Here is a 22,774-nt window from a genome sequence, read left to right on the forward strand (position 1 = left end):
GTTAATGTTCACCTTTCCCGGCCCGTCGCCTTTCACGAGAATGGGGGGAAGGCCCGGAGGGGGTTCGCTCTGATCTGGGTGGAGACGGATGCGGGGTGATGGAGCCTCATCGGGCTTCTAATGAAGCTCAATTGGAGGCGGGAATACATGCAAACATCTGTAATGAGCTGCGGTCTAATCGCCAATGGGCGACACCATTAATCACCCTCGCGGGAGCAATAATGGATATTCGGCCATTGAGATTCAAAGTGGAAAATACACTGAAGGAGATCCAGAAAAGTATCCAGGCCTTCTCGCATTGTTGCCTGGCCACGTGAGGCTTAGCCTGAGATACCTTTTGTTTGGTTCACATAACACTAAATCTGTTTTCATTTCATTTTTCAATGACATTTAGCATCGTCTTCAGTTAATTTGATTGCTGTTGTTTTGTTAGCATGCTAGAAGTTAGCTGCTAACCATGTTAGCTGTAGACTTTTTTGTCTGTCTAAATTCCTTAAATATATTAATGCATTTTCTTTTTTCTTTTTTTTTTTTTTACATGCACCTGCTAAATGTTATTTTTAACTGTCTTGTTTACCTAAAAGTTCAATTACAAACGGGATTTAGAATTTAGAATTTTGTTATTTTTATACAAATTTGGTTTGCTTGTGAGGCACGTAAAATGGATACGTATATTAATTTTAATTGAATTTTCGTAATGTTGCATTTTTTTTTTCCTCACTAAACGCACTCTATTTGCCTCATGTGTAAAAACAAAAGTAGGGTGGTTTCGGTGTTCAAATAAATGTGAGCGTCAAGCAGCAGCTGATGTATAATTATCACGGCAATAATGCAACTGGTTGACATGACACATAATGGCCGTCATAGTAGTGTTGTCAGACGGTACCTAAAGTAGATCAACATAGACACCTCTCGGGCTATACGTACACTGCAAGACTTGACACTAATCTGGGCATTCGAAACTAACGCGAGGTTGACGAAATCTCGTGTTACTGACGTAATGAATGACGTCAGCATCAATGTAGCAACTGCCCTACTCAAGATGGCGCTGCGGCCGGGATCATCTGGAGGCGGCAGGTGCGTTTATCTCCTTTATCTCTATTTTCCCGTGTTTTTAACATTTGTATTTCGTGCAACAAACATCGGATTGGACTACGATTGGGGACCGTGGACGTTTTAAGGCGATATTGCGACCGGATGGTTTTGTCGTCGAAGCCGGTTGACGAGTTGTATGGTTGTCCTAGCTAACGTTAGCCGCTAGCTCATCGGTTGATTCGACCCTTTAAATTCATATCCATTGACATCATTAAGGTATTTTAGGATGGGATAACAGGTGTTGAGTTTGCTGTAATTTGTGAATAAGGTTTTATATGCTATTGTTTGCGCGTAAGAAAGATACGGACGCATGTACGGGCCCTTAGTGGATTTGTAATGTGTAATTATTTATCCCTGATATTCACGGAAAGTAGAGTGAAAGGATGCAGCGAATAGATGATCCTGTGATCTATTATTTGCCCAAAAAAAGACAAAATGTTGTTATTTGGGTTATAGTTTGGTTAAGGTAATGTTTTGATTATTTTGGTGACACGTCGTTGTCGAGGCACAATGTTAGAGTACGTTATTAGGATTAGCAATTGTAAATATGTTTGGTCAGGCAAATGTCATGGAACAAGAATAACCCAAATAATATGTATACAGTGTCTTGATATTACATCAAGCTTCAGATGGTGCTACATAATTCTTTCTTTCTTTATCCTTGACGTTCAGTGTGGAATGAGTAGAAAATCGCTAATAATGCAAATTGACCTCTGTCATCATCACTATATTTAATTTTGCATTACATAATTAGTGAACATGAAGTGAGACATGCTAAATATTAATTTTCATTTATTTTTTATGTCAAGCACCTGAGCAGCATAAATAATGAATGTGGGGATGACATTGATATACTAGCTCAGTTGTAACTGAAGTCCAACCATTGTTGGTGGAAAGAACATGGATGCAAATACAGTCCTAATGCGGTGGTTGTCTAATATATAAAGCAGTCACAGACATTCACAATGGTATGCAAAATGTGAGGGAGTTTTGCTTGGTTTGGTTGATGCAAAAATACAATAACCTGTTACATTCAAACATTTACGCTCCCGTTCCTAAGACATTCTTAATGCACACAAAGATGGTACTTTCTACCAGCATGCAATGGCACGCTTTACTAAAGAACTGATAACATGTGTCTCATTCATAACTTGTTTCCGCTACTTTTTCAGTTTCATGTATCCTGTCGGAGGGAGCTTGGGACCCCCACAAGGTGAGTCACCAAATGTCACTTGGTGCAGCAAAATGAGTCACATGTAAAAAAATGACTAGTTCATTAAAACAGTTAAGATGTGTTTTCTGACCCTAGATTCACACAATGTACTGGTGTGTGAAAATAGACCAATCAGAGGGCAGTATTTTAGCCTGGAGTATTCTGGAAAATTCTTTGGAATTTCTTACTTAGTTTAAGACAAATGTTTTAGACCAAACCCAACCATTGAAACTTAATTTTTACATCAATGGCAGTCAATCAGTTGAGGATTTTTTGGGGGATTGTCCATAATGATGAGCACATTAAAAACTAGCGAACAAAATGTATGGCAAATCTCCAAACCCCGTGATTGTTAACCCCACTCAACATGTTTAATCACACAAAAAATGGCTCCAGAATGCTCTGCTTGTCTTTTAAGTGGACGTCTGCCTTGGCAGACATTTTGGATGATGCCATGCCCCCCCTATCCCCTCCTGTTTTGCTCCAAGCTGTTGAAAAACAGATTGGCTTCTGGCTGGTCTTGTATTGTCAACTATTAACAGATAGAATCACAGTCATCGACTTGACATTTTCCGTAACTTTTCCATCCGTGCATCTGAGTTGTCAGAAGTTAGAAGCACTTTGATGACTTTATTTCATGTATCTGTCCATTGTGATAGTACATTGGTACTTGGGTATTGAGTTTCAGGTATTTTAGGCAAGAATTTGTATATATTTTTTTTAATTCTGAGAGCTGGTTCTAGAGGTGACTGTGTAGTTCCCTTCAGAAAGAGTGCATTTAGCCAAACCATCTTCTCTGTGAATTAGCCCTTAGCTCTAATCTTACATATTTACATATGTTCATTAATATGTATTGTCCGTTTATCAAATAAATCAAACTCAAAGTCATTATAGCATGTCGCTTCTGTGTACAGGCATGATGCCCATGCAGCAGGGACAACAGCAACAACAACCACAGCCGGGATTCCCAATGGTTCAAGTTATGCAGCCAAATATGCAAGGCATGATGGGAATGAATTTTGGGGGCCAGATGCCTCCAGGAGCGATACCCATGCAGGTGGGTTTTCGCGTTGTTGCATGGTGTACAAGTCCAATGGAAGTGTTTTTTTGGCGTGAATTTTTTGGGTGAAAAAATGGATCAGTCATTTGTCATAGTACAGAGTTTCACTTAATTTGCGCCTTGTATGTTATAGGCTGGGATGGCGATGGGGATGCAGACACCCGGGATGCCGTTTTTGGCCCAGCCCCAGTTTATGGGCATGAGACCTGCGGGACCACCGTACACCCCAGATATGCAGAAGCAAATGGCTGAAGAGCACCAGTAAGAAAGAAGCCTACACCCTCTCGTTTTTATTTTTTTGCCAGTGCAGCAATTTAAACTCCAAAAGTCTTTCTTTTCAACAAGACCGTCTTTGGTCTATTATTAGATTGTCGTTCTCAAAGGCGTCTGCATCTCTCTTGCTTTTTTGTAGAAGACGTCTGGAGCAGCAGCAGAAGATGCTGGAAGAGGACAGAAAACGACGACAATTTGAGGAGCAGAAGCAGAAACTCAGGCTGCTCAGTAGCGTCAAACCTAAGGTGAGACCAAAAAAAAACACTTTGTGCAATCGCTCTTGTTTTGCCATTTTTGACGTGTTTTTCTTCACGCAGACGGGGGAGAAAAGCCGAGACGACGCCCTGGAGGCCATTAAAGGCAACCTGGACGGTTTTAGCCGGGACGCCAAGATGCACCCCACGCCGTCGTCGCAGAGCAAGAAACCAGGTAGAAATTATTGTTGATTCTGAAATCAATGGTCATTTGGTCTTTGCAAATGCGACCACTGCAGTTTTTTATAATTTTTATTTCAACTTTCCTCTAACTTGTTTTTCCCCCTCAACGTTGTTGTTGATTTGCTTAACCAACAATGCATTGCGGTAAAATTTGTTGTCAGGTATCATACTATTTTTTTGCCCTTTCTGTAACACTACTCAAATCTAAGTAGTGTTCTTTTTTTAACTGGCATGAAATGAATTATTTTCAATTATTTGGGGAAAAAGTGTTATAAATTGTATTACGGCAGCCCTCATTCGTCAAACTGAATTGGCCGTTACTCATTAATTCTTCACTTGTCGTGTTTTTTTTTTTTGGCCCGTTCTGTACTCCATCATCACAACGTTTTCATTCTTCCAGACCTATCTTCTTCATCATCATCACCATCACCCCACTCCTCTGTCCCCCCACCCCTGTCTGAGGACAATGGCGAATTTAGTGACTTTCAAGGGTCCGCCGCCACGGCGAGCCTTTTCCCCGAGGGGGACGAGGAATTTAGCGACTTTGTTCAGGGTCCCGCCGGTTCCCAACCTTCTTCACGTCTTTCCTCTCAAGTGCACCCTTCCCCCCCTTCCTGTGTGTCCCCTCACCCTGCCGCACCTCCTCCACACTCTGCCGTCAACGGCGGCTCTCAAACTGCATTTCAAGGTAAATTATTTTTCTGTCGTTCATATTTCCATTCTTTCGTGAATTCACGGCAACCTTTTTTGTGGTCGAGAGACGTGTTGGAAATTCCGCTGAGACAAAAATTATAATAGATGGAAAATTGATTATACTAGTGGTATTTACTATCCAAAATATCTTTTATGAACTAACGTCCAAAAAAAACAGAATTAGCCAATTCTAAGGACATTGACTGAGAAGCCAAATATATTTATTGGATTTATGGATGATATTTTGCATTTCAAATATCTCAGAGGAATTGAGAAAAGGTTTATATGATAAGTAGAGCTGGGCGATATGACCAAAATTGTTCTAATGATTTAAAAAGAAAAAATTTGGTCGATCGATAATGATCACAATACCTGTCTCATCAAAGTTCTGTGAATAAGTAAATAAATTATTTTCCTCCATATTCAAATATGAAAGTAACTGTTACCTTACTTATCTTAACCCCACATAACAAGTTTTAGATTTTTGCCAGGTTTTCAGAACATTTACATAAAATGGGAAAACACCTTGATATCAAGTAACAAAAATGTCCTCAAATGAGAACTATGGGTTAACGACAATTTCAATAAGGCATTTAAAAAAAGAATTAAAAAAGAAAGCAAACGCCAGGGAGAATTAACTTGGACTTTTTAGTGGGTCAGCTCAGTGTTGTCCTGCATCTCGTACTCACTAATTTTGGCTGTGTTATTGTCCTTTTGCGTTCATGCCCCGTGTTAGCTTCTATTGCTAACATGCTAAAAACATGTTTTCTCATCATCGTCTTCTGAGCTTAAAATGACCGAATTTTTATCAAAAGTTTTTAATATTATCGTTGACAAAAAATATTTCACGATAATTATCGTTTTATCGCCCAGCTCTAATTACAAGCAACTAACTGCCTCATTCACATAGCAACCACTAACATATGTGGAGCCGCCACATAACGATGCTTTAAACGAAAGACGCCGGTTGGCTGATGCTGAAAAAGCACATTGCCCCGATTGGTCCTCCCCTCTAGGCCCTTCTCTGGAAGAAAAGCTTTCCTCGTCTTGCGACCTCACCGCCGGCAAGACGGCCCACTTGAACTTTAAACCCAGGCAGATGTTGACCCAAATGCATCCCAGAGCTAGAGTTTCCACCCAGTTTCAGAGCAGCAGTAAGGCCAGGAACTGGGCCACGACCTCCGCGGACTTGAATCTCCAGTCTGTCTTCGTCTCGCAAAACCCGCCCGAGCCCGCGGCGCCACCTGCTGCCAATCCCTCCTCTCAATGCAGTGTTCCGAGCGGTGAGACAAGCGCTAATTTATTTTGAAAAGCTCTGCAGCTGATTCTGCCACTTGAACCACTGCTTTTTTCTACTCTGCCATCACTGCTTTTATCTATTTTTAATTTTTTTAACATCCGATTCAATCAGGATGACATCCTCTTTCTTATGACTGTGACCTTTTTCTAAGTGTTGCTCACCTTGATTTCCAACCTCTTTGCTAGAATTTTTCCCCAGGTATTTCGCATTTATTGTTTGGGATCTTATGCAAATGGCCACCTGCTTTGGACTAACATGATATTTTCTGGTCTATTTAAAAGCTGTTGAATCACACGCCTTCCCTGGTCATTGCTTGACGGGTGTTTTTTGTTGTTGTTGTTTTACGTCTGCGCTGAAATTTCCTGACATTATTTTTTTTGTAGAAATTTTGGATACCAGCAGGGGCTCGGCTGCCAAGAGACTTGGCAACTCGTACTGCCCTCTTCAGCTGATTCTAAAACAAATAACTCTCTTTTGTCTGTTTCAACAGGAGGTGTTGGTGTGTATCCACAACAAGAGCAAATGCAGTCCCTCCCCCCAGCTTGGTTGTACAACGACAGCCTCATCCCAGGTCATTTTAGCATTTGGATACATTGTAACAGAGGCCAGTTTAATTTGAGTACTTTTTCGGGGGCTAGTCGTCAAAACCTTAGCAGCGGTTGATGTTTTGCAGGGGTGTCAAAATCATTTTTGTCGCAAGCCAAGCCGTATTTACGGTTTCACTCGGAGGGTCGTCATGTCTGCTAACTAAAATTGTCAGACGGTTATTTTTTGTTACTTTTTAAGCCCCGTAAGGGCAAATATTCTTGTATTTTTATTTTTTAAAAAGGGGGAAATGGTTGTATTGTTTTTTTAATGCTGTTTTTAATTTAAGAGGAAACGATAAATATCATTTTTGGTTTTATATGTATTTACACTACCAACTAAGCCTTCTCAGTTTTTTCTCCATCTAAATTTCAGATTTAAAATGCAATACTAGTTTTCTTTTTAGAGCTATTTTTAATTTTAATCCATTTTTAAATAAGGAAAAAAATATTGCCTTTATTCATGTTTAATCATTTGTTTTTCACTTAAATAAGATAGGTAGCACATTTTAATTAATATTTAATTCTTGAAATTTACTCTAAAAAAATGAAAGCAGAAAACAAATTATTCAGTTTCATTAAACTATGAATTTTCCTTTTTTTTAGATTTTTAAAAAGGCTTTTTTTGGATTAAAATCAAACTGTAAAAAAAAAACTTTTCCGGAAGCATTGCATCATAATGTAAAACAGTATTTCCATGTATATTTGTTAAGGATTCTATGTGTCTGTGGTTCCTAATGTGTCGTTAAGAAAGTAAAAGTGTTGTTTTTGTGCACGCAGACATGTTCAAGAAGGTTGTGGAGTTCAGCATGACGCCGGCCGGCATCGACACGGCCAAGCTGTACCCGCTGCTCATGTCATCCGGTCTTCCTCGGGAGGCCTTGGGCCAAATCTGGGCTTCGGCCAATCGGACTACGCCTGGCATGTTGACCAAAGAGGAGCTCTACACCGTGCTGGCGCTGATAGGCGTCGCGCAGGTAAAACGGCATCCAAATTCAATTTGGGACCATTTAGTCTTCACTCTTTTTGTTTGTTTATTTTATTCATTTCCTTTCATATTTCATTTAAAAAATGGTTAATTAGTTTCAAGTGTCAGACTGAATTGATGACTTTTAATAATATCGCTAATGGTTCAAATGTAGCCATTGTTTCATGACAAATTAGTTTTTATATGTAAACAAACTCATCATTAGATTTGTTTTTGGTAGACTACATTGTAAAATCTAATGTTTATTACATGTCCTTTCATATATTTTCGTGAGCATTTATTTGATTGCTAATGCATACGTATGTAGGAAGTCTAGCTAGTTTGTACCACTTTTATTTCTTGACGCATTAATGTAATTTAATAATTAATGATTGAGTGGCTTTGCTTGAGCTGACATCAAATATAGAAGCAAATAAAATGATTCATTAAAAGAAAACGCATAAAGTTACATTGTCCAATATATCTAGTAATTACAGTAAGCCTGTTTGATAAGCATTCATTTCATGAACAATTTATATTTATACAAATAACTTAGTCATTTGCATTTTTATGCTGACATTTGTTTCCAGGAAAAGATTTTTTTGATTTTGATTTATTATGATAGTTTTTCTTTTTTTTAAACTCGCATTTGGTTACAGTTTTAGCGAACCAATCCACAGCTGGAATGCAAGTTTAATGTTCCAATTTGTGTAAATGTTTCAGAGCGGCCTGCCTGCGATGAACGTGGAAATCCTGGCTCAGTTTCCGTCGCCGCCCATTCCCAACCTGCCGGCCCTCGCCATGGCCTTGGCCCCCGTCGTGCCCCAGCAGCCTGTGATGACCCACCCGCCGGTGTCCATGCCCATGCCCGTACCGCCCTCCACAGTCCTGCCCCCCACGACACCTGCCAACTTTATTTCTAGTTTCCCTACCGCTCAGGTAAGTTTTCCATTATCACTCGGACACAATCTTATTTGCTTTTAGCCTCGTGTCAGGGACGTGTATTTGCTGGGTGACAAAATGATAATGATAACGATTGTGAAACAATTTTTGTCAACAATAATATTTAAAAAAAAATGATAAAAAATGGATAACTTTAAACTGCAATTACACCACCTGCCCACCAGAGAGAATGGGGGCGCTGTTGTGAAATGAACGCTAGTTCCAGACCAACGCTCAGGAGAAGAAGAGGATGATGAGAAAATCAGTTTTTAGCTTTTTAGCGATAGGGGCTAACACGGAGCATTAACGCAAAAGGACAATAACACGGCCAAAATAAGCCATTATGAGATGCAGGACAACACCGAGCCGACCCACTCTCGATATCAACTGATAATTTAATTTTTTTTCATCGTGATAACAATTTTTGTCATATCGCCCAGCTCTAGTCACGGTAGCAATCCCGCCTCGAGAAAATAAAGGCACTTCATGCCAACTGATGGAGCTCTTTTTGTATCTTATAGATTAATATCACCGAATGTGTAAACACCAGCCCTTCTCAATTGTGGTCTTAATTGTTGTCGGGTACTTTTTAGGGAACCAAAGTAGAAGATGACGACTTCCAGGATTTCCAGGAGGCTCCCAAGGCCGGAACGGGCGACCAGGGTTTCGCCGAATTCCACGGGGAGTCGAGGGCGACTTTCCCTGCCGGCGTAACGGCGCAGCATCAAAACAGGTTCCCGTTCATCCTCGGCGCTTCTTCGGAATGCTTTCTTTGAATATATATTGGGCTCAATGAAGTTCTCGATAGTCGGCTCGTCTTTCTTCCTCGGTGGAAGCTCCTCGGCATAACAATGAGTTGAGGTCGCGTCCTGACGAATTCATTTCAGCGGGCGGTCGATAAGCTCATTTCTCCGTATTACTTGAGCAATCCAAACGGAAAGGCAATTATGTGCTAAGAGGCAAAGATGCAAGTGCAAGCGCAAGTGAATTTTCTTCCATCTGAGTGGTGTCAGCTTTCTCTAACAATTGCAAGGACACTGGATACTTTTTCAGCACTTGGACTGGCTTTAGATTAGATTTGATGAATCTTTATTCACCAATTCTCGTGAATTTCTACATTAAATTGGCATTTTCCGAATGACAAATGACAATCATTTGTTGCTCTAACTCGCTTTTGCTAGAGGGATTTTTGACATGGCCTCTTTTTGGCAGTCTGCATAGGACATAAACCTGTTGGATTTATGTATTTTTTAAAATATATATCTATATGAATATTCAATGCTTGTTTTCACGTCTAAGTGAATGCGGTCTTGTTTTAATGTGTCTTTAATTTTAAACATGACATAACCTGTGGTGTAATGATGAACCCCTTGAAAAGTAACACTGAACTATTCAAGAGACTGTTTTTAAATCTGTCTAGCTGGTCAGTTAGCATCTGCATATTTATACGGTGGATTTAGGGGATCAGTGAGATCAACCTCAATTTTTTTTTTTTAGTCTGTTGATGTCCACCTAAAAATTGCTCCAAAATATCTTCCAGTGCAACGGCCATGTTAACGCCTCAGACCGGCGGCGCTTCCGCCGACAAGTACGCCGTCTTCAAGCAGCTGTCTGTGGATCAGCCCGCAGAAGTCACGCCGCCTACCTCAGGTATTATCTTCATATCTGTGTGATTTTATTTAATTTTTTTAACCATGTATTTCCCCACGAAATTGTCTTTTTCCTCTTCCAGGTGGTGGAGACAAATACAGTGTGTTTAGACAACTTGAAAATCCCGCTGACAGCAAACCACTAGGTAAGTTGACTTTTTTTTTACACTAAAATATTAAAGAGAATACATGGATTGCCCTCCACAATGAAATGAAAACTGTAATGTACATGGAGTTGGTTGTTTTTGCACATGTTTTGCCTGCTCTGTTTCATTAGAACAGTTTGCAATGTGGTCCGGTTTTACGAACCCAGTAAGTCATGCTTGAAAGTCTGCAGTGTGCTGAAAGTCTTTCTTTTAGTGAATGCTGAATTTTTCCACTTTGATTTCTCAGTCAATCTGCTCCAGAATTGGAGGACATTTGAACATTTTTTGAAAAAAAAATCAATGTCCTCTCATTTGGACCGACACTACCATTTTTTTAATTTGCCTTTTCATATCTGTGTTTTTGATTTTTTTTTCGTAACTCACTGGCTGCTAATGACTGCGATATATGTCCAATCCGTAGTACGTCTTATTGCGATGGCTAGTAGGCTACGATAAAGGAATCCCTATCTTCTAATAATACTCTCTTGTCCACTTTAAAACCAAGAGTATATTTTGTGTTCTCATTTGCTTGCAGGCGAAGGATTTGGCAATTTTAAGTCCGTCCGAAGCGACGACGGCTTCACGGACTTTAAAACGGCCGACAGCGTCTCTCCACTAGAAAGTTCGGAGCAGGCCAAGATCTTCCAGCCCGCCTTCCCTTCTTCTTCTTCTTCTTCTTTCGCCAACGCTCAATCTCTGCAGCCGCCGCCCGTTCCCGTTTCCGTTCCCGTTCCTCAAGCCAAAAACCCTCTCAACATGACAGACCTGGACCTTTTCTCGTCTATGGCGCCCTCCGCCGAGACACAAACCGGCAACGCCAAGCCCGACGGCTTTGGGGACTTCACCCTCTTCGGGCGTCCGTCGTCGGACGGCGCTCCGGCCACGGCGCCCCAGGACGACTTCGCCGACTTCATGGCTTTCGCCGGTTCCGGCGGCGAGCCCAGAGGCGAGAAGATCTCGGACAAGTACGACGCCTTCAAGCAGCTGTCCCTGGAGGGCGGGCCGGCCCACGAGGACGCCAAGGAAGGCGGCGAGGATTTTGCCGACTTCCAGTCGTCCAAGTTCTGCACGGCGCTGGGCGCTTCGGAAAAGACGCCGGCGGACAAGGTGTCCGCCTTCAAGATGGGCACGGAAGACTGCGCCTCGGTCAAGTCCTTGGACCTCCCGTCCATCGGGGGCAGCAGCGCCGGGAAGGACGACTCGGAGGACGCGCTGTCGGTGCAGCTGGACATGAAACTGAGCGACGTGGGCGGGGACTTGAAGCACGTGATGTCAGACAGCTCGCTGGATCTGACGGGGCTGTCGTCCCATCAGCCGCCCGCCACAGGTGAGGAACTGGTGCGCTTGCTTTGGTGAGGAAGCACATTTTTCGTACGCTCACAATATGGCGACATATCACATTGGCCGTCTATCCTCATCCTCCATTTCAAACTTTTAGCATTCATTTATATTTATCTTTAACCGCCGTCGACGGCAACAGACATCCACTCGGATGTTTGTCGCTCTCGGCGGCAGAAGTAGCGTCTTATTGTTGATTTATTTATTTGTTTGTCGTTCTTCGTGTATTATTTATATCCTCACAAATGGTCGTTCCTTTGCTAGCTCGCGTCATCGTTACGGCGCGATACAAAATTAATTTATTAGTTTGATGAAACCAAGTGCAGAAATACTCGTTTGTCTTTTGGGATTAGCTCAATAAGGCTCCGCCCCTTCAACGTCTTTTCTACTAATAGGACAGGAGATGGTGCCAAAGTGCTTTTCAAGTTGACATGCTAATTAGAATCTTATGGCGATTAACATAATGGGTTAAAAAAAAGATATGAAATAGAATATGGGCATCACCTTTGTGGTTGCAACTATTTTTAAAATAGATTGATTTGTCGATGAATTCATTTTTGATCAAAAAATATTTATATAACTTATTTAAAAAAGGGACATTTTTGACTATTGCTTAGGTCCCATTTAGTAATGAATTACTTGCTGCTGTTAGAATCTGAATGAAAAACACTTTTTATAAATAGTGTCAGTTACTAAGAAATTGTAAGTTATAGGCCGTGAAATACCCCACCTTTTGGCTAGGTTTCTTGAACATTTTTGTACTACAATGCAGTTCCTAGCTAGTGTAGATTCTGGTTGATGTCTTTAAATGCATCTTAAGAGTCAACCAATTGTGTGCGTGTGCAATTGCGCTTGCCGTGGACAGCGGTGGATGGCGCCGTACTAAATTTTTTGCACTTTAGGTAACAGCTTGGATGTTTTAAGAGAGCAAAATGGAAAATGGAGTTTGAAGTAAGGCTAACAAAAAGGTCAAAGTCAGACAGAAACAGATATTTCAGATTTCCATTGAAGAAACGTATCAAGCGGCCATCGCAATTCGCCTGTAAATCTCCGCTTTTTGGTTTGCTTGCGTTAAATTGGGCTTGCTAGCTTTCAATTTCAATTTTTGAAATAATCCAACCAGGTAAATCCACGAGCAACTTTGCCATATTAAGATTAGAACTTGATTTCATCCCGTATTCGGGAAATTTCCTCGATTGCAGTAGCAAGACAGACACACAAGACATTGTAGACCTAGTTAAAAAAAACAGTAATGTCAACATATCAGTATTCATACTCATTCTGTCATTCATCCATTTTTTTAATGGACCTTTGATCCATTCCAGTCCGATCATTTCACTGCAACACCACAACATTCATACAACACCATTTTTACCAGTTAAACATGATCAACGCCTTATAAATAAGGACGTTTGGACCACAAATAGTCAATAACACAGCGTGGAAGGATTTCTAACATTGCTCTCTTTTAAGTCTATTTTTATCCACCATTGTTTTTGGAGAGCCTATTTATTATTGTTCAGCCCATTTGAACCAACCAAATGTTTCCCAACATGCATTTGACCTACTCTTAAAGAGACAGTATTCCTTTAGTCGATTGGCTTTCGCGTAAAGCGCACAGAAGGAAACTGTTACGGTGTGTCATTGAGACTGTTTTTATTCCTCGCTTGCTTTTACCCATCATGCCCTGCTTCTTGCTGCCTTTTTCAATTTGTGAAATTGACAAGTACACAAGACGTGTTGAGGAGAAAACTATCTTTTCACGATTCTCCTTGTTGTTGTGTTCAACCGCTTGATTGAAAGAAAAGTGGAAAGGAAAAAGGATACTGTCTCTTTAAATAGGCTTTGTGGATTTTTGCTTTGCTTTCTAACCTTTTGGGCGCTTGATTAGGTCGCATCGTTGTATAGAATAACTTGAATTTTTCGCTATTTTCAAGCTTTTGGAGTCCTCCAAGTGGTGTTTGATCCCTTTTTTGCCTTTAACAAAGTGTAGCCCACCCAATGCATTTTGTCACGTCCCCCGATTGACCGATTTGAGTCTGTGAATGTGCCTTCTGATTCTTTGTGCTTTTCTTTCACTGGTTTCTATCCTTGGGTTCTCTCTTTATTTTTCTCCCCCTATTTTTTTCCTTTTCTGTCCCTTTTGCTCAGCTCCGACTTGCATGCCCTTGTAAAACTCGGCAAATCCAAAGTCTTAATTTTCCACGTGTTAGTTTGCCGACCTTTGTGACCTCTTCTGGCTCTTTTTTTCTCTCATGTTGTGGTAATAAATATTCCTCTTGCTCTGGCTCAATAATGGGTGCCGTCTTATTTTTCTTCTTTCTTTCCACTACTGGATGCTTCTCTTGCATCGCTAAAATTCTTGTCAATTTCACAAATTGCTCTAATTGCTGAAAAAATGGTGTGTTTGAAGATTTGAATGAGTTTTTAGGATCCACACAAAATTTTAGGAGCATTTTTTGAGGCCCTCGTCTTTTGTTTTATGGTTGATCAATTCTGACCCCCCTCTTTTTTCACTCAAAAATGTTGTTTTTACTGCCTTTTCATGTTTCTAGTAGTACAAACATATAGTAGCCCTATATTTAAATAGAAATGAACACCCAATGCAGGTTTTCAATTCTGCTGGCAAGTTCATTCTTCCAGCATCTTCTTTGATTTAGTGCTTTAGAAAATTGCATTATGCTAAAAAAAGGTAAGTTTCATGAAATGGAATTCATATATGAAATGTTAGGCCTGTTTAAAAGAAAATACACAATGAAAACAAATAACCACAAAAGGAAATTGGACTGTCAAGCGATAAACTGCATTTTTAGACTTATTTTGCGTTTAAAAAAATACTTTTTTTAATTCATTGTTTTTTTCTTTAAGATTTTATACAGTGACTCCGAAATGTGTGCACTGTTTAAAAAGAGTGAGACTTGAAATGTACTCCCGTTCCAAAATGTTCACCTATTTTGAATCGATTTGGATTAATTTTCTAATCTATTCAGAAGAAAGTCTTTGAGACGTTTCCAGCTCACGGTATAATTGCATAATTATTTTTAAAAACACGCCATCTCTGAGCTATAGCGGCGGAAGCTAGCGATTAGTGAGCAGCCATCAGGTAAGACAAACAACCATTTGCTAATAGAAGCCATTTTTGCCTTTGTTGTTATTTTGTTGGTCTCAGGGGCATTTTTTATACTGGCACGTCGTCTGTGTTGTCATTGCAGAGGCCGACGACTTGAAATTCGACCCCTTCGGCACCTCGGCGCTCGGCGGCCCGGCCAACGATGACTGGTCGGAGCCCGGCCAAACCGACGCCAAAGCCGCCTCGGAAAGCATCTCGCTCGCCGGGGACGACGGCAAAAACGAGGACGACTTTGGAGAATTCGCCGGGACCGTTTCCGAGGACCCGGACTCGGTCCCGCCCCCCGAGACGGCCTCGGAGGCGGATCCGGACGATTTTGGCGCCTTTCAAGGAGACAAGCCAAAGTTTGGGAAATCCGACTTCCTGAAGGCCAGCGCTCAGCCCAATGTCAAATCTAGCGAGGAGATGATCAAGAATGAGCTGGCCACCTTTGACTTGTCTGTTCAAGGTTAGATCTTTATTCAAACCGGTTGCCGTCTCCATAACGCTCTCATTGGTCCAAATACGTCCTGTCAAAATAATCCTAGTCACTTCCCTATTAATATCCGCTTACTTTTTATTGACAAAGGTTGAATTCCAGGTCAACAATTCCTGTTGATTTATTTTCCAGGTATTTCAGAGTCACCTTTTGTTGATTTTGAGTCATTTTTGAGAGAAATTATGGCCAGCAATAACAGTCTAAAGTAGTTATTACTTTGCCAAGTTTTCTTATCGTGCTCACATTGACAGCTGACGTCCATCTTTACATTTTTTTTCTTCCCTTAAGGTTCTCACAAGCGCAGTCACAGCCTGGGAGACAAGGAGATGGGTCGCCCGCCCCCACCGCCGCCTCCCGAGCAGCCTTTCCGAGACCGCTCCAGCACCCTGAGCGAGAAGCCCACCCTGCCCGTCATCCGCGACAAGTACAAGGACTTGACGGGAGAAGTAGAGGTGAGGCCAGACCAGGCGTCCAATCATTTAAATCCACCTAACTCTCTTTTTTTGACATCACAGGAAAGCGAGCGCTACGCTTACGAGTGGCAGAGGTGTCTGGAAAGCGCTCTTGAGGTTTGTTTGCCATCAATTGCCCAACTGCTCCCCCCACGAGGTCATTTTTTTAACAGTCTTCCCGCATCAAGGTCATCACTAAAGCCAACAACACCCTGAACGGCATCAGCAGCTCCGCCGTGTGCACCGAGGTCATCCAGTCGGCTCAGGGCATGGAGTATCTCTTGGGTGAGAGCTTCAACCCGTTGGGGCGTGGGCGCGAGGGTCTAACGGGCGCCTCACGCGACAGGTGTGGTGGAGGTGTACCGCGTGACCCGGCGAGTGGAACTGGGCGTCAAGGCCACGGCGGTGTGCTCGGAGAAGCTGCAGCGGCTCTTGAAGGACATCAGCCGTGTGTGGAACAACCTCACTAGCTTCATGTCGCTAGCCAAGTTGGTGGTGAGTAGTAAAGCTCTTGTTCCCAGTTAAAGTGTGGTGTAGAATTACAGTCAAAATGACAACTGATATTCCATTTAAAAACTTTTTTATTTACAGTTAAGTTTGGCATTAGGAAAGTCAATGGTTACTTCTTTTAGATGACCTTATTTGATGCCGTTCAAATGAAATTAACTCCATATTGAAAAGTGATCAGTCAATTATAAAATATAGTGCAGAAAATACAGTATTTCTAGTGATCATTTATTTGTTGGTGTTTTGGCAGCCCGACGAAAGCTCCTTGGATTTTACCTCCTGCGTCCTGCGGCACGGGATCAAGAACGCCAAGGAGTTGGCGTGCGGCGTGTGTCTGCTCAACGTGGACTCCCGTAGCAAGGTGAGCTCGTGCAAAAAAACCCACTCGCCACTTTTCTCTGATGCCGTAAAATGTTTGCAGATTAAAGACGCGAGCGCCCTCAGACGCCTTTTTAAAGTACGACAAACCGCTCTTTTACCTTTCCTTAGCAGTTTTGGATGAGCTTAGGGAGCGGGGCTTAATTCACACTTCTTCGCTTTTCTAGAACGGCCTAACTTAAAGTAGCTCACCTTTTTAAATATTGGTTAAAAAGTTCACTTTAGTCAACTGTGAGTAGACAGAAAAAAAACAGCTCATTGAATTGAATGCTTTTATTGTCATTATAAATTCTAACGTTTTTTCACAAATCAGTATTAATTCTGCTTGTGCATTTAAAGGTGAGGACTTTAATTTACTTGCTCTCCTATTGGATGAACATTGGGCTCTGAAGTGCTGTCGTTGCAGTCTAGGCCAGGTCCAGTCCGGTCCTCACCGCGGCAGTCGAGTGCCTTAGCAACGGTTGCTACGCTTGTCTTTGAGAAAGCAACCGTCGGCCTTTAGCTGAAAATCAATGCAGATCGTCGTCGTCGTTGAGCGCTCACTCTTTCTACGCCAAAGGTGGAACTTCTGAAAGGCAAAAACAACATTTTAACTTGGGCTTCACGCCGGTCGATGTCTTTTTGTACCTTTCCTCCTCTCTCTTGGTGGTGACGGTGACGCTGGCGCTGTTTTTTTTGTTGTTGTTGTTGTTGACCGTCTTGTGATTTCAGGCGTTGACTCCAGAAAGTATTCGGAGGTCTGCGGTAAATATTCTCACTTGGGTTGTTCGGTCATTCCAAAATGTTTGACCTCGTTTGGTAGGCCCATCAATCTGAAAATTTTTGTTGGAAGGAACTCAAATTTTCACAGCTTGTGGAGAAACGTTTCAAGTCTTTGTGTGTAACGTTTCCATCTTTTCAGGTTAAAAATTCCGTTCACTTGGAAAGAAAAGGCATTTTGCGTGTTGGACGATGCTCGGTCGGAATCGGTCACCCAAGACAGTGCAAGTGCAGTGTTCCCTCTCACAAATTGAGCACATTTTGAGTCACTGGCCAGCCAATTGCAGGGCAAAGTCCACACAGGACCGACCGGGATTTGAACCCAGGACGTCAAAGCTGCGAGATTGCGAGGTTGAGGCACAAACTACTTGTGCCACGGGGCCTGTCTCAGACAACTTTAGCAACACAGACAGTCTGTGTTGCTAAATTTGTGCCTCAGCCTCGCAGTCTCGCAGCTCTGACGTCCTGGGTTCAAATCCCGGTCAGTCCTGTGTGGAGGTTTCCCTGCAATTGGCTGGCCACTGATTCAAAATTTTAAAAAAATGTGAAGAAGGAACGCTGCACTTGCACTGTCTTGGGTGACCGATTCCGACCGAGCATCCTCCAACACGCAAAATGCCTTTTCTTTCCAAGTGAACGGCATTTCTTAACCTGAAAAGACAGAAACGTTACACACAAAAACTTGAAACGTTTCTCCACAAGCTGTGAAAATTTGACATCCTTCCAATGGAAATTCTCAAAATGACTGGCCTACCAAATGAGCTCAAACATTTTGGAACGACTGTTACACACAAACTGTTTTTTTTTCATGAGTTATGTCAAGACGGCTCCTTTTCTTACCTTTTTAAGGCGTTCAACTCAGAGACAGACAATTTCAAGCTAGCGTACGGTGGCCACCAGTACCACGCTAGCTGCGCTAACTTCTGGATCAACTGCGTGGAGCCCAAACCGCCGGGACTCATCCTGCCCGACTTGCTGTGAACTTCCCGACGTTCAACTTTTTCTTCGCCTCCTTCATCTTCCTCTCCGCCGGCGGCCATTTTGTCCTGGTGCCCGGATCCTATTGTAAAGTTTGTATGGATTAATTTAGTTGTGCTGAAATGCTGATTTGAATGTGCTCTTGTTTTAAATATATTTTAAATCTTCTAGGCTGGAAGATGACATTTTATTTGGCTGTCTTAGTTTTCGCTGTTTTTCAGGGTATTTAACGGGTGTATATTTTAACTCATTCGGTGCATCGAAGGTAAGCAATTTAAGTTATTTCTGTTGTGGCTGTAAATCTGTTGTCTTAATGTTATGTAAATAAACAATTGTAACAATTACATAGTCGTTTTTTAAGGGAAAAAAAGTCTTACTAGACTGTCGTTTTTTACGAAAAATGCCTTACTATACTATGTCGTTTTTTAAGAAAAAAAAAGCCTTACTATACTATGTCGATTTTTAAGAAAAAAAACCTTACTATACTGTGTCGTTTTTTTTTTACGAAAAAAACCCTTACTATACTATGTCGAGTTTTAAGAAAAAAGCCTAACTATACTATGTCGTTTTTTAAGAAAAATGCCTTACTATACTGTCGTTTTTTAAGAAAAAAAGCCTTACTATACTATGTTGTTTTTTTAAGAAAAAAAGCCTTACTATACTATGTTGTTTTTTTAAGAAAAAAAGCCTTACTATACTATGTTGTTTTTAAAGAAAAAATGCCTTACTATACTATGTCGATTTTTAAGAAAAAAGCCTTACTATACTATGTCGTTTTTTTACGAAAAATGCCTTACTATACTATGTCGTTTTTTACGAAAAATGCCTTACTATACTATGTCGTTTTTTACGAAAAAAGCCTTACTTGGTCGTATTTTTGATACATACGTACATTTGATTTGATTTGATATAAAGGCGTAGCATCCCATAAGACTAGGCTTTCATTTCAAACTATTCCACAAAATGTAGGTTTTCCTAAAGAGCAAGCTTTCCACAATACTAGTGTCCTACAAGTGCAATCAGTGGATTGCCGTCAGGTGCTTCTTGCAGCCCAACCCCCGTTGCTTCAACTGAGTCCGACCGAGTCTGTGCTGGATGTTTCGGAACAAAATGCTGGCCCAACCCACAGCGGCCCTCGAGGACCCCTGTTGCAGACTCTCCAAGCCAGTCCAAGTCTTTTTCTGGACCTATTGTAAACGTTGGCCATCAAAATGCAGACTTTTGACCATTTTGACTCATTTAAGAGCACCTTTGTTGAATGATATTTTACCCATTTCATTATATGCAGCGGTGTATGATGACACTAAAGGCTTTTGTTTTGATGTAAAGGCATAGCATCCCATAAAACTAAGCTTTCATTTCAAACTATTCCACAAAATGTAGGTTTTCATAAAGAGCAAAGCTTTCCACAATACTAGTGTCCTACAAGTGCAATCAGTGGATTGCCGTCAGGTGCTTCTTGCAGCCCAACCCCCGTTGCTTCAACTGAGTCCGACCGAGTCTGTGCTGGATGTTTCGAAAAAAAAAATGCTGGCCCAACCCACAGCGGCCCTCGAGGACCCCTGTTGCAGACTCTCCAAGCCAGTCCAAGTCTTTTTCTGGACCTATTGTAAACGTTGGCCATCAAAATGCAGACTTTTGACCATTTTGACTCATTTAAGAGCCCCTTTGTTGAATGATATTTTACCCATTTCATTATATGCAGCGGTGTATGATGACACTAAAGGCTTTTGATTTGATGTAAAGGCATAGCATCCCATAAAACTAAGCTTTCATTTCAAACTATTCCACAAAATGTAGGTTTTCATAAAGAGCAAAGCTTTCCACAATACTAGTGTCCTACAAGTGCAATCAGTGGATTGCCGTCAGGTGCTTCTTGCAGCCCAACCCCCGTTGCTTCAACTGAGTCCGAGTCTGTGCTGGATGTTTCGAAAAAAAAAATGCTGGCCCAACCCACAGCGGCCCTCGAGGACCCCTGTTGCAGACTCTCCAAGCCAGTCCAAGTCTTTTTCTGGACCTATTGTAAACGTTGGCCATCAAAATGCAGACTTTTGACCATTTTGACTCATTTAAGAGCCCCTTTGTTGAATGATATTTTACCCATTTCATTATATGCAGCGGTGTATGATGACACTAAAGGCTTTTGATTTGATGTAAAGGCATAGCATCCCATAAAACTAAGCTTTCATTTCAAACTATTCCACAAAATGTAGGTTTTCATAAAGAGCAAAGCTTTCCACAATACTAGTGTCCTACAAGTGCAATCAGTGGATTGCCGTCAGGTGCTTCTTGCAGCCCAACCCCCGTTGCTTCAACTGAGTCCGACCGAGTCTGTGCTGGATGTTTCGAAAAAAAAAAATGCTGGCCCAACCCACAGCGGCCCTCGAGGACCCCTGTTGCAAACTCTCCAAGCCAGTCCAAGTCTTTTTCTGGACCTATTGTAAACGTTGGCCATCAAAATGCAGACTTTTGACCATTTTGACTCATTTAAGAGCACCTTTGTTGAATGATATTTTACCCATTTCATTATATGCAGCGGTGTATGATGACACTAAAGGCTTTTGATTTGATGTAAAGGCATAGCATCCCATAAAACTAAGCTTTCATTTCAAACTATTCCACAAAATGTAGGTTTTCATAAAGAGCAAAGCTTTCCACAATACTAGTGTCCTACAAGTGCAATCAGTGGATTGCCGTCAGGTGCTTCTTGCAGCCCAACCCCCGTTGCTTCAACTGAGTCCGACCGAGTCTGTGCTGGATGTTTCGAAAAAAAAAAATGCTGGCCCAACCCACAGCGGCCCTCGAGGACCCCTGTTGCAAACTCTCCAAGCCAGTCCAAGTCTTTTTCTGGACCTATTGTAAACGTTGGCCATCAAAATGCAGACTTTTGACCATTTTGACTCATTTAAGAGCACCTTTGTTGAATGATATTTTACCCATTTCATTATATGCAGCGGTGTATGATGACACTAAAGGCTTTTGATTTGATGTAAAGGCATAGCATCCCATAAAACTAAGCTTTCATTTCAAACTATTCCACAAAATGTAGGTTTTCATAAAGAGCAAAGCTTTCCACAATACTAGTGTCCTACAAGTGCAATCAGTGGATCGGCGTCAGGTGCTTCTTGCAGCCCAACCCCCGTTGCTTCAACTGAGTCCGACCGAGTCTGTGCTGGATGTTTCGGAACAAAATGCTGGCCCAACCCACAGCGGCCCTCGAGGACCCCTGTTGCAGACTCTCCAAGCCAGTCCAAGTCTTTTTCTGGACCTATTGTAAACGTTGGCCATCAAAATGCAGACTTTTGACCATTTTGACTCATTTAAGAGCACCTTTGTTGAATGATATTTGACCCATTTCATTATATGCAGCGGTGTATGATGACACTAAAGGCTTTCCCATAAAACTAAGCTTTCATTTCAAACTATTCCCCAAAATGTAGGTTTTCATAAAGAGCAAAGCTTTCCACAATACTAGTGTCCTACAAGTGCAATCAGTGGATTGCCGTCAGGTGCTTCTTGCAGCCCAACCCCCGTTGCTTCAACTGAGTCCGACCGAGTCTGTGCTGGATGTTTCGGAACAAAATGCTGGCCCAACCCACAGCGGCCCTCGAGGACCCCTGTTGCAAACTCTCCAAGCCAGTCCAAGTCTTTTTCTGGACCTATTGTAAACGTTGGCCATCAAAATGCAGACTTTTGACCATTTTGACTCATTTAAGAGCACATTTGTTGAATGATATTTCACCCATTTCATTATATGCAGCGGTGTATGATGACACTAAAGGCTTTTCATTTGATGTAAAGGCATAGCATCCCATAAAACTAAGCTTTCATTTCAAACTATTCCACAAAATGTAGGTTTTCATAAAGAGCAAAGCTTTCCACAATACTAGTGTCCTACAAGTGCAATCAGTGGATTGCCGTCAGGTGCTTCTTGCAGCCCAACCCCCGTTGCTTCTACAAACCCTTTGCCCACCCCCCAGCTAATTGGTGACGGCGAGGAGGTGATCGTTACGATCCGTCCCAAAAAATTGCAAATGAAAAAGCACTATGTAAACGCTAAACGATTATCCCCCGACTTAAACCCAGCCGGGAAGAAAAATATCATGGAACATTTCAGGATGAATACTTTTAGAGTGACCTCTTACAAAAAAAACAAGAACAATCGCCTCCGCCAAGGACCTTTTTCAATTTAACTTTACATGACAGATAATGGTTTACTTTGAAACCACAGTCAAATAGTCAAGTACATATTGACTTTTGGCTTTTAAGGACGAGAATATATATATATATATATATATATATATATATATATATATATATATATATATATATATATATATATATATATATATATTTAGTATATATATATATATATATATATATGGGTTCAATAAA

General features: G+C 41.5%; 1 protein-coding gene and 1 long non-coding RNA gene across 2 annotated transcripts; one reads left to right on the forward strand and one right to left on the reverse strand.

The window, feature by feature from the left end:
• The first annotated feature begins 964 nt into the window (after window positions 1-964).
• synrg (synergin, gamma) lies at window positions 965-18,723 on the forward strand. Its single transcript, XM_077610532.1, has 24 exons — window positions 965-1,077; window positions 2,268-2,308; window positions 3,223-3,365; window positions 3,502-3,629; window positions 3,781-3,886; window positions 3,959-4,070; window positions 4,479-4,766; window positions 5,788-6,054; window positions 6,562-6,642; window positions 7,436-7,632; window positions 8,346-8,561; window positions 9,158-9,297; window positions 10,105-10,214; window positions 10,297-10,359; window positions 10,895-11,686; window positions 14,910-15,275; window positions 15,594-15,757; window positions 15,821-15,874; window positions 15,946-16,042; window positions 16,104-16,252; window positions 16,515-16,625; window positions 16,686-16,721; window positions 17,354-17,386; window positions 18,251-18,723. The coding sequence occupies exons 1-24, from the start codon at window positions 1,001-1,003 to the stop codon at window positions 18,380-18,382; spliced, it is 3,903 nt and encodes a 1,300-aa protein (XP_077466658.1). The 5' UTR covers window positions 965-1,000; the 3' UTR covers window positions 18,383-18,723.
• LOC144083067 (uncharacterized) lies at window positions 16,907-18,455 on the reverse strand. Its single transcript, XR_013303466.1, has 3 exons — window positions 18,242-18,455; window positions 17,270-17,381; window positions 16,907-17,210 (listed from the first exon to the last, which is right to left on the reverse strand). It is a non-coding gene; the product is annotated as an uncharacterized LOC144083067 (long non-coding RNA).
• Window positions 18,724-22,774: the final 4,051 nt, after the last annotated feature.

This window comes from Stigmatopora argus, chromosome 10 (assembly GCF_051989625.1).
Source record: "Stigmatopora argus isolate UIUO_Sarg chromosome 10, RoL_Sarg_1.0, whole genome shotgun sequence".
NCBI classification, from domain to species: domain Eukaryota; kingdom Metazoa; phylum Chordata; class Actinopteri; order Syngnathiformes; family Syngnathidae; genus Stigmatopora; species Stigmatopora argus.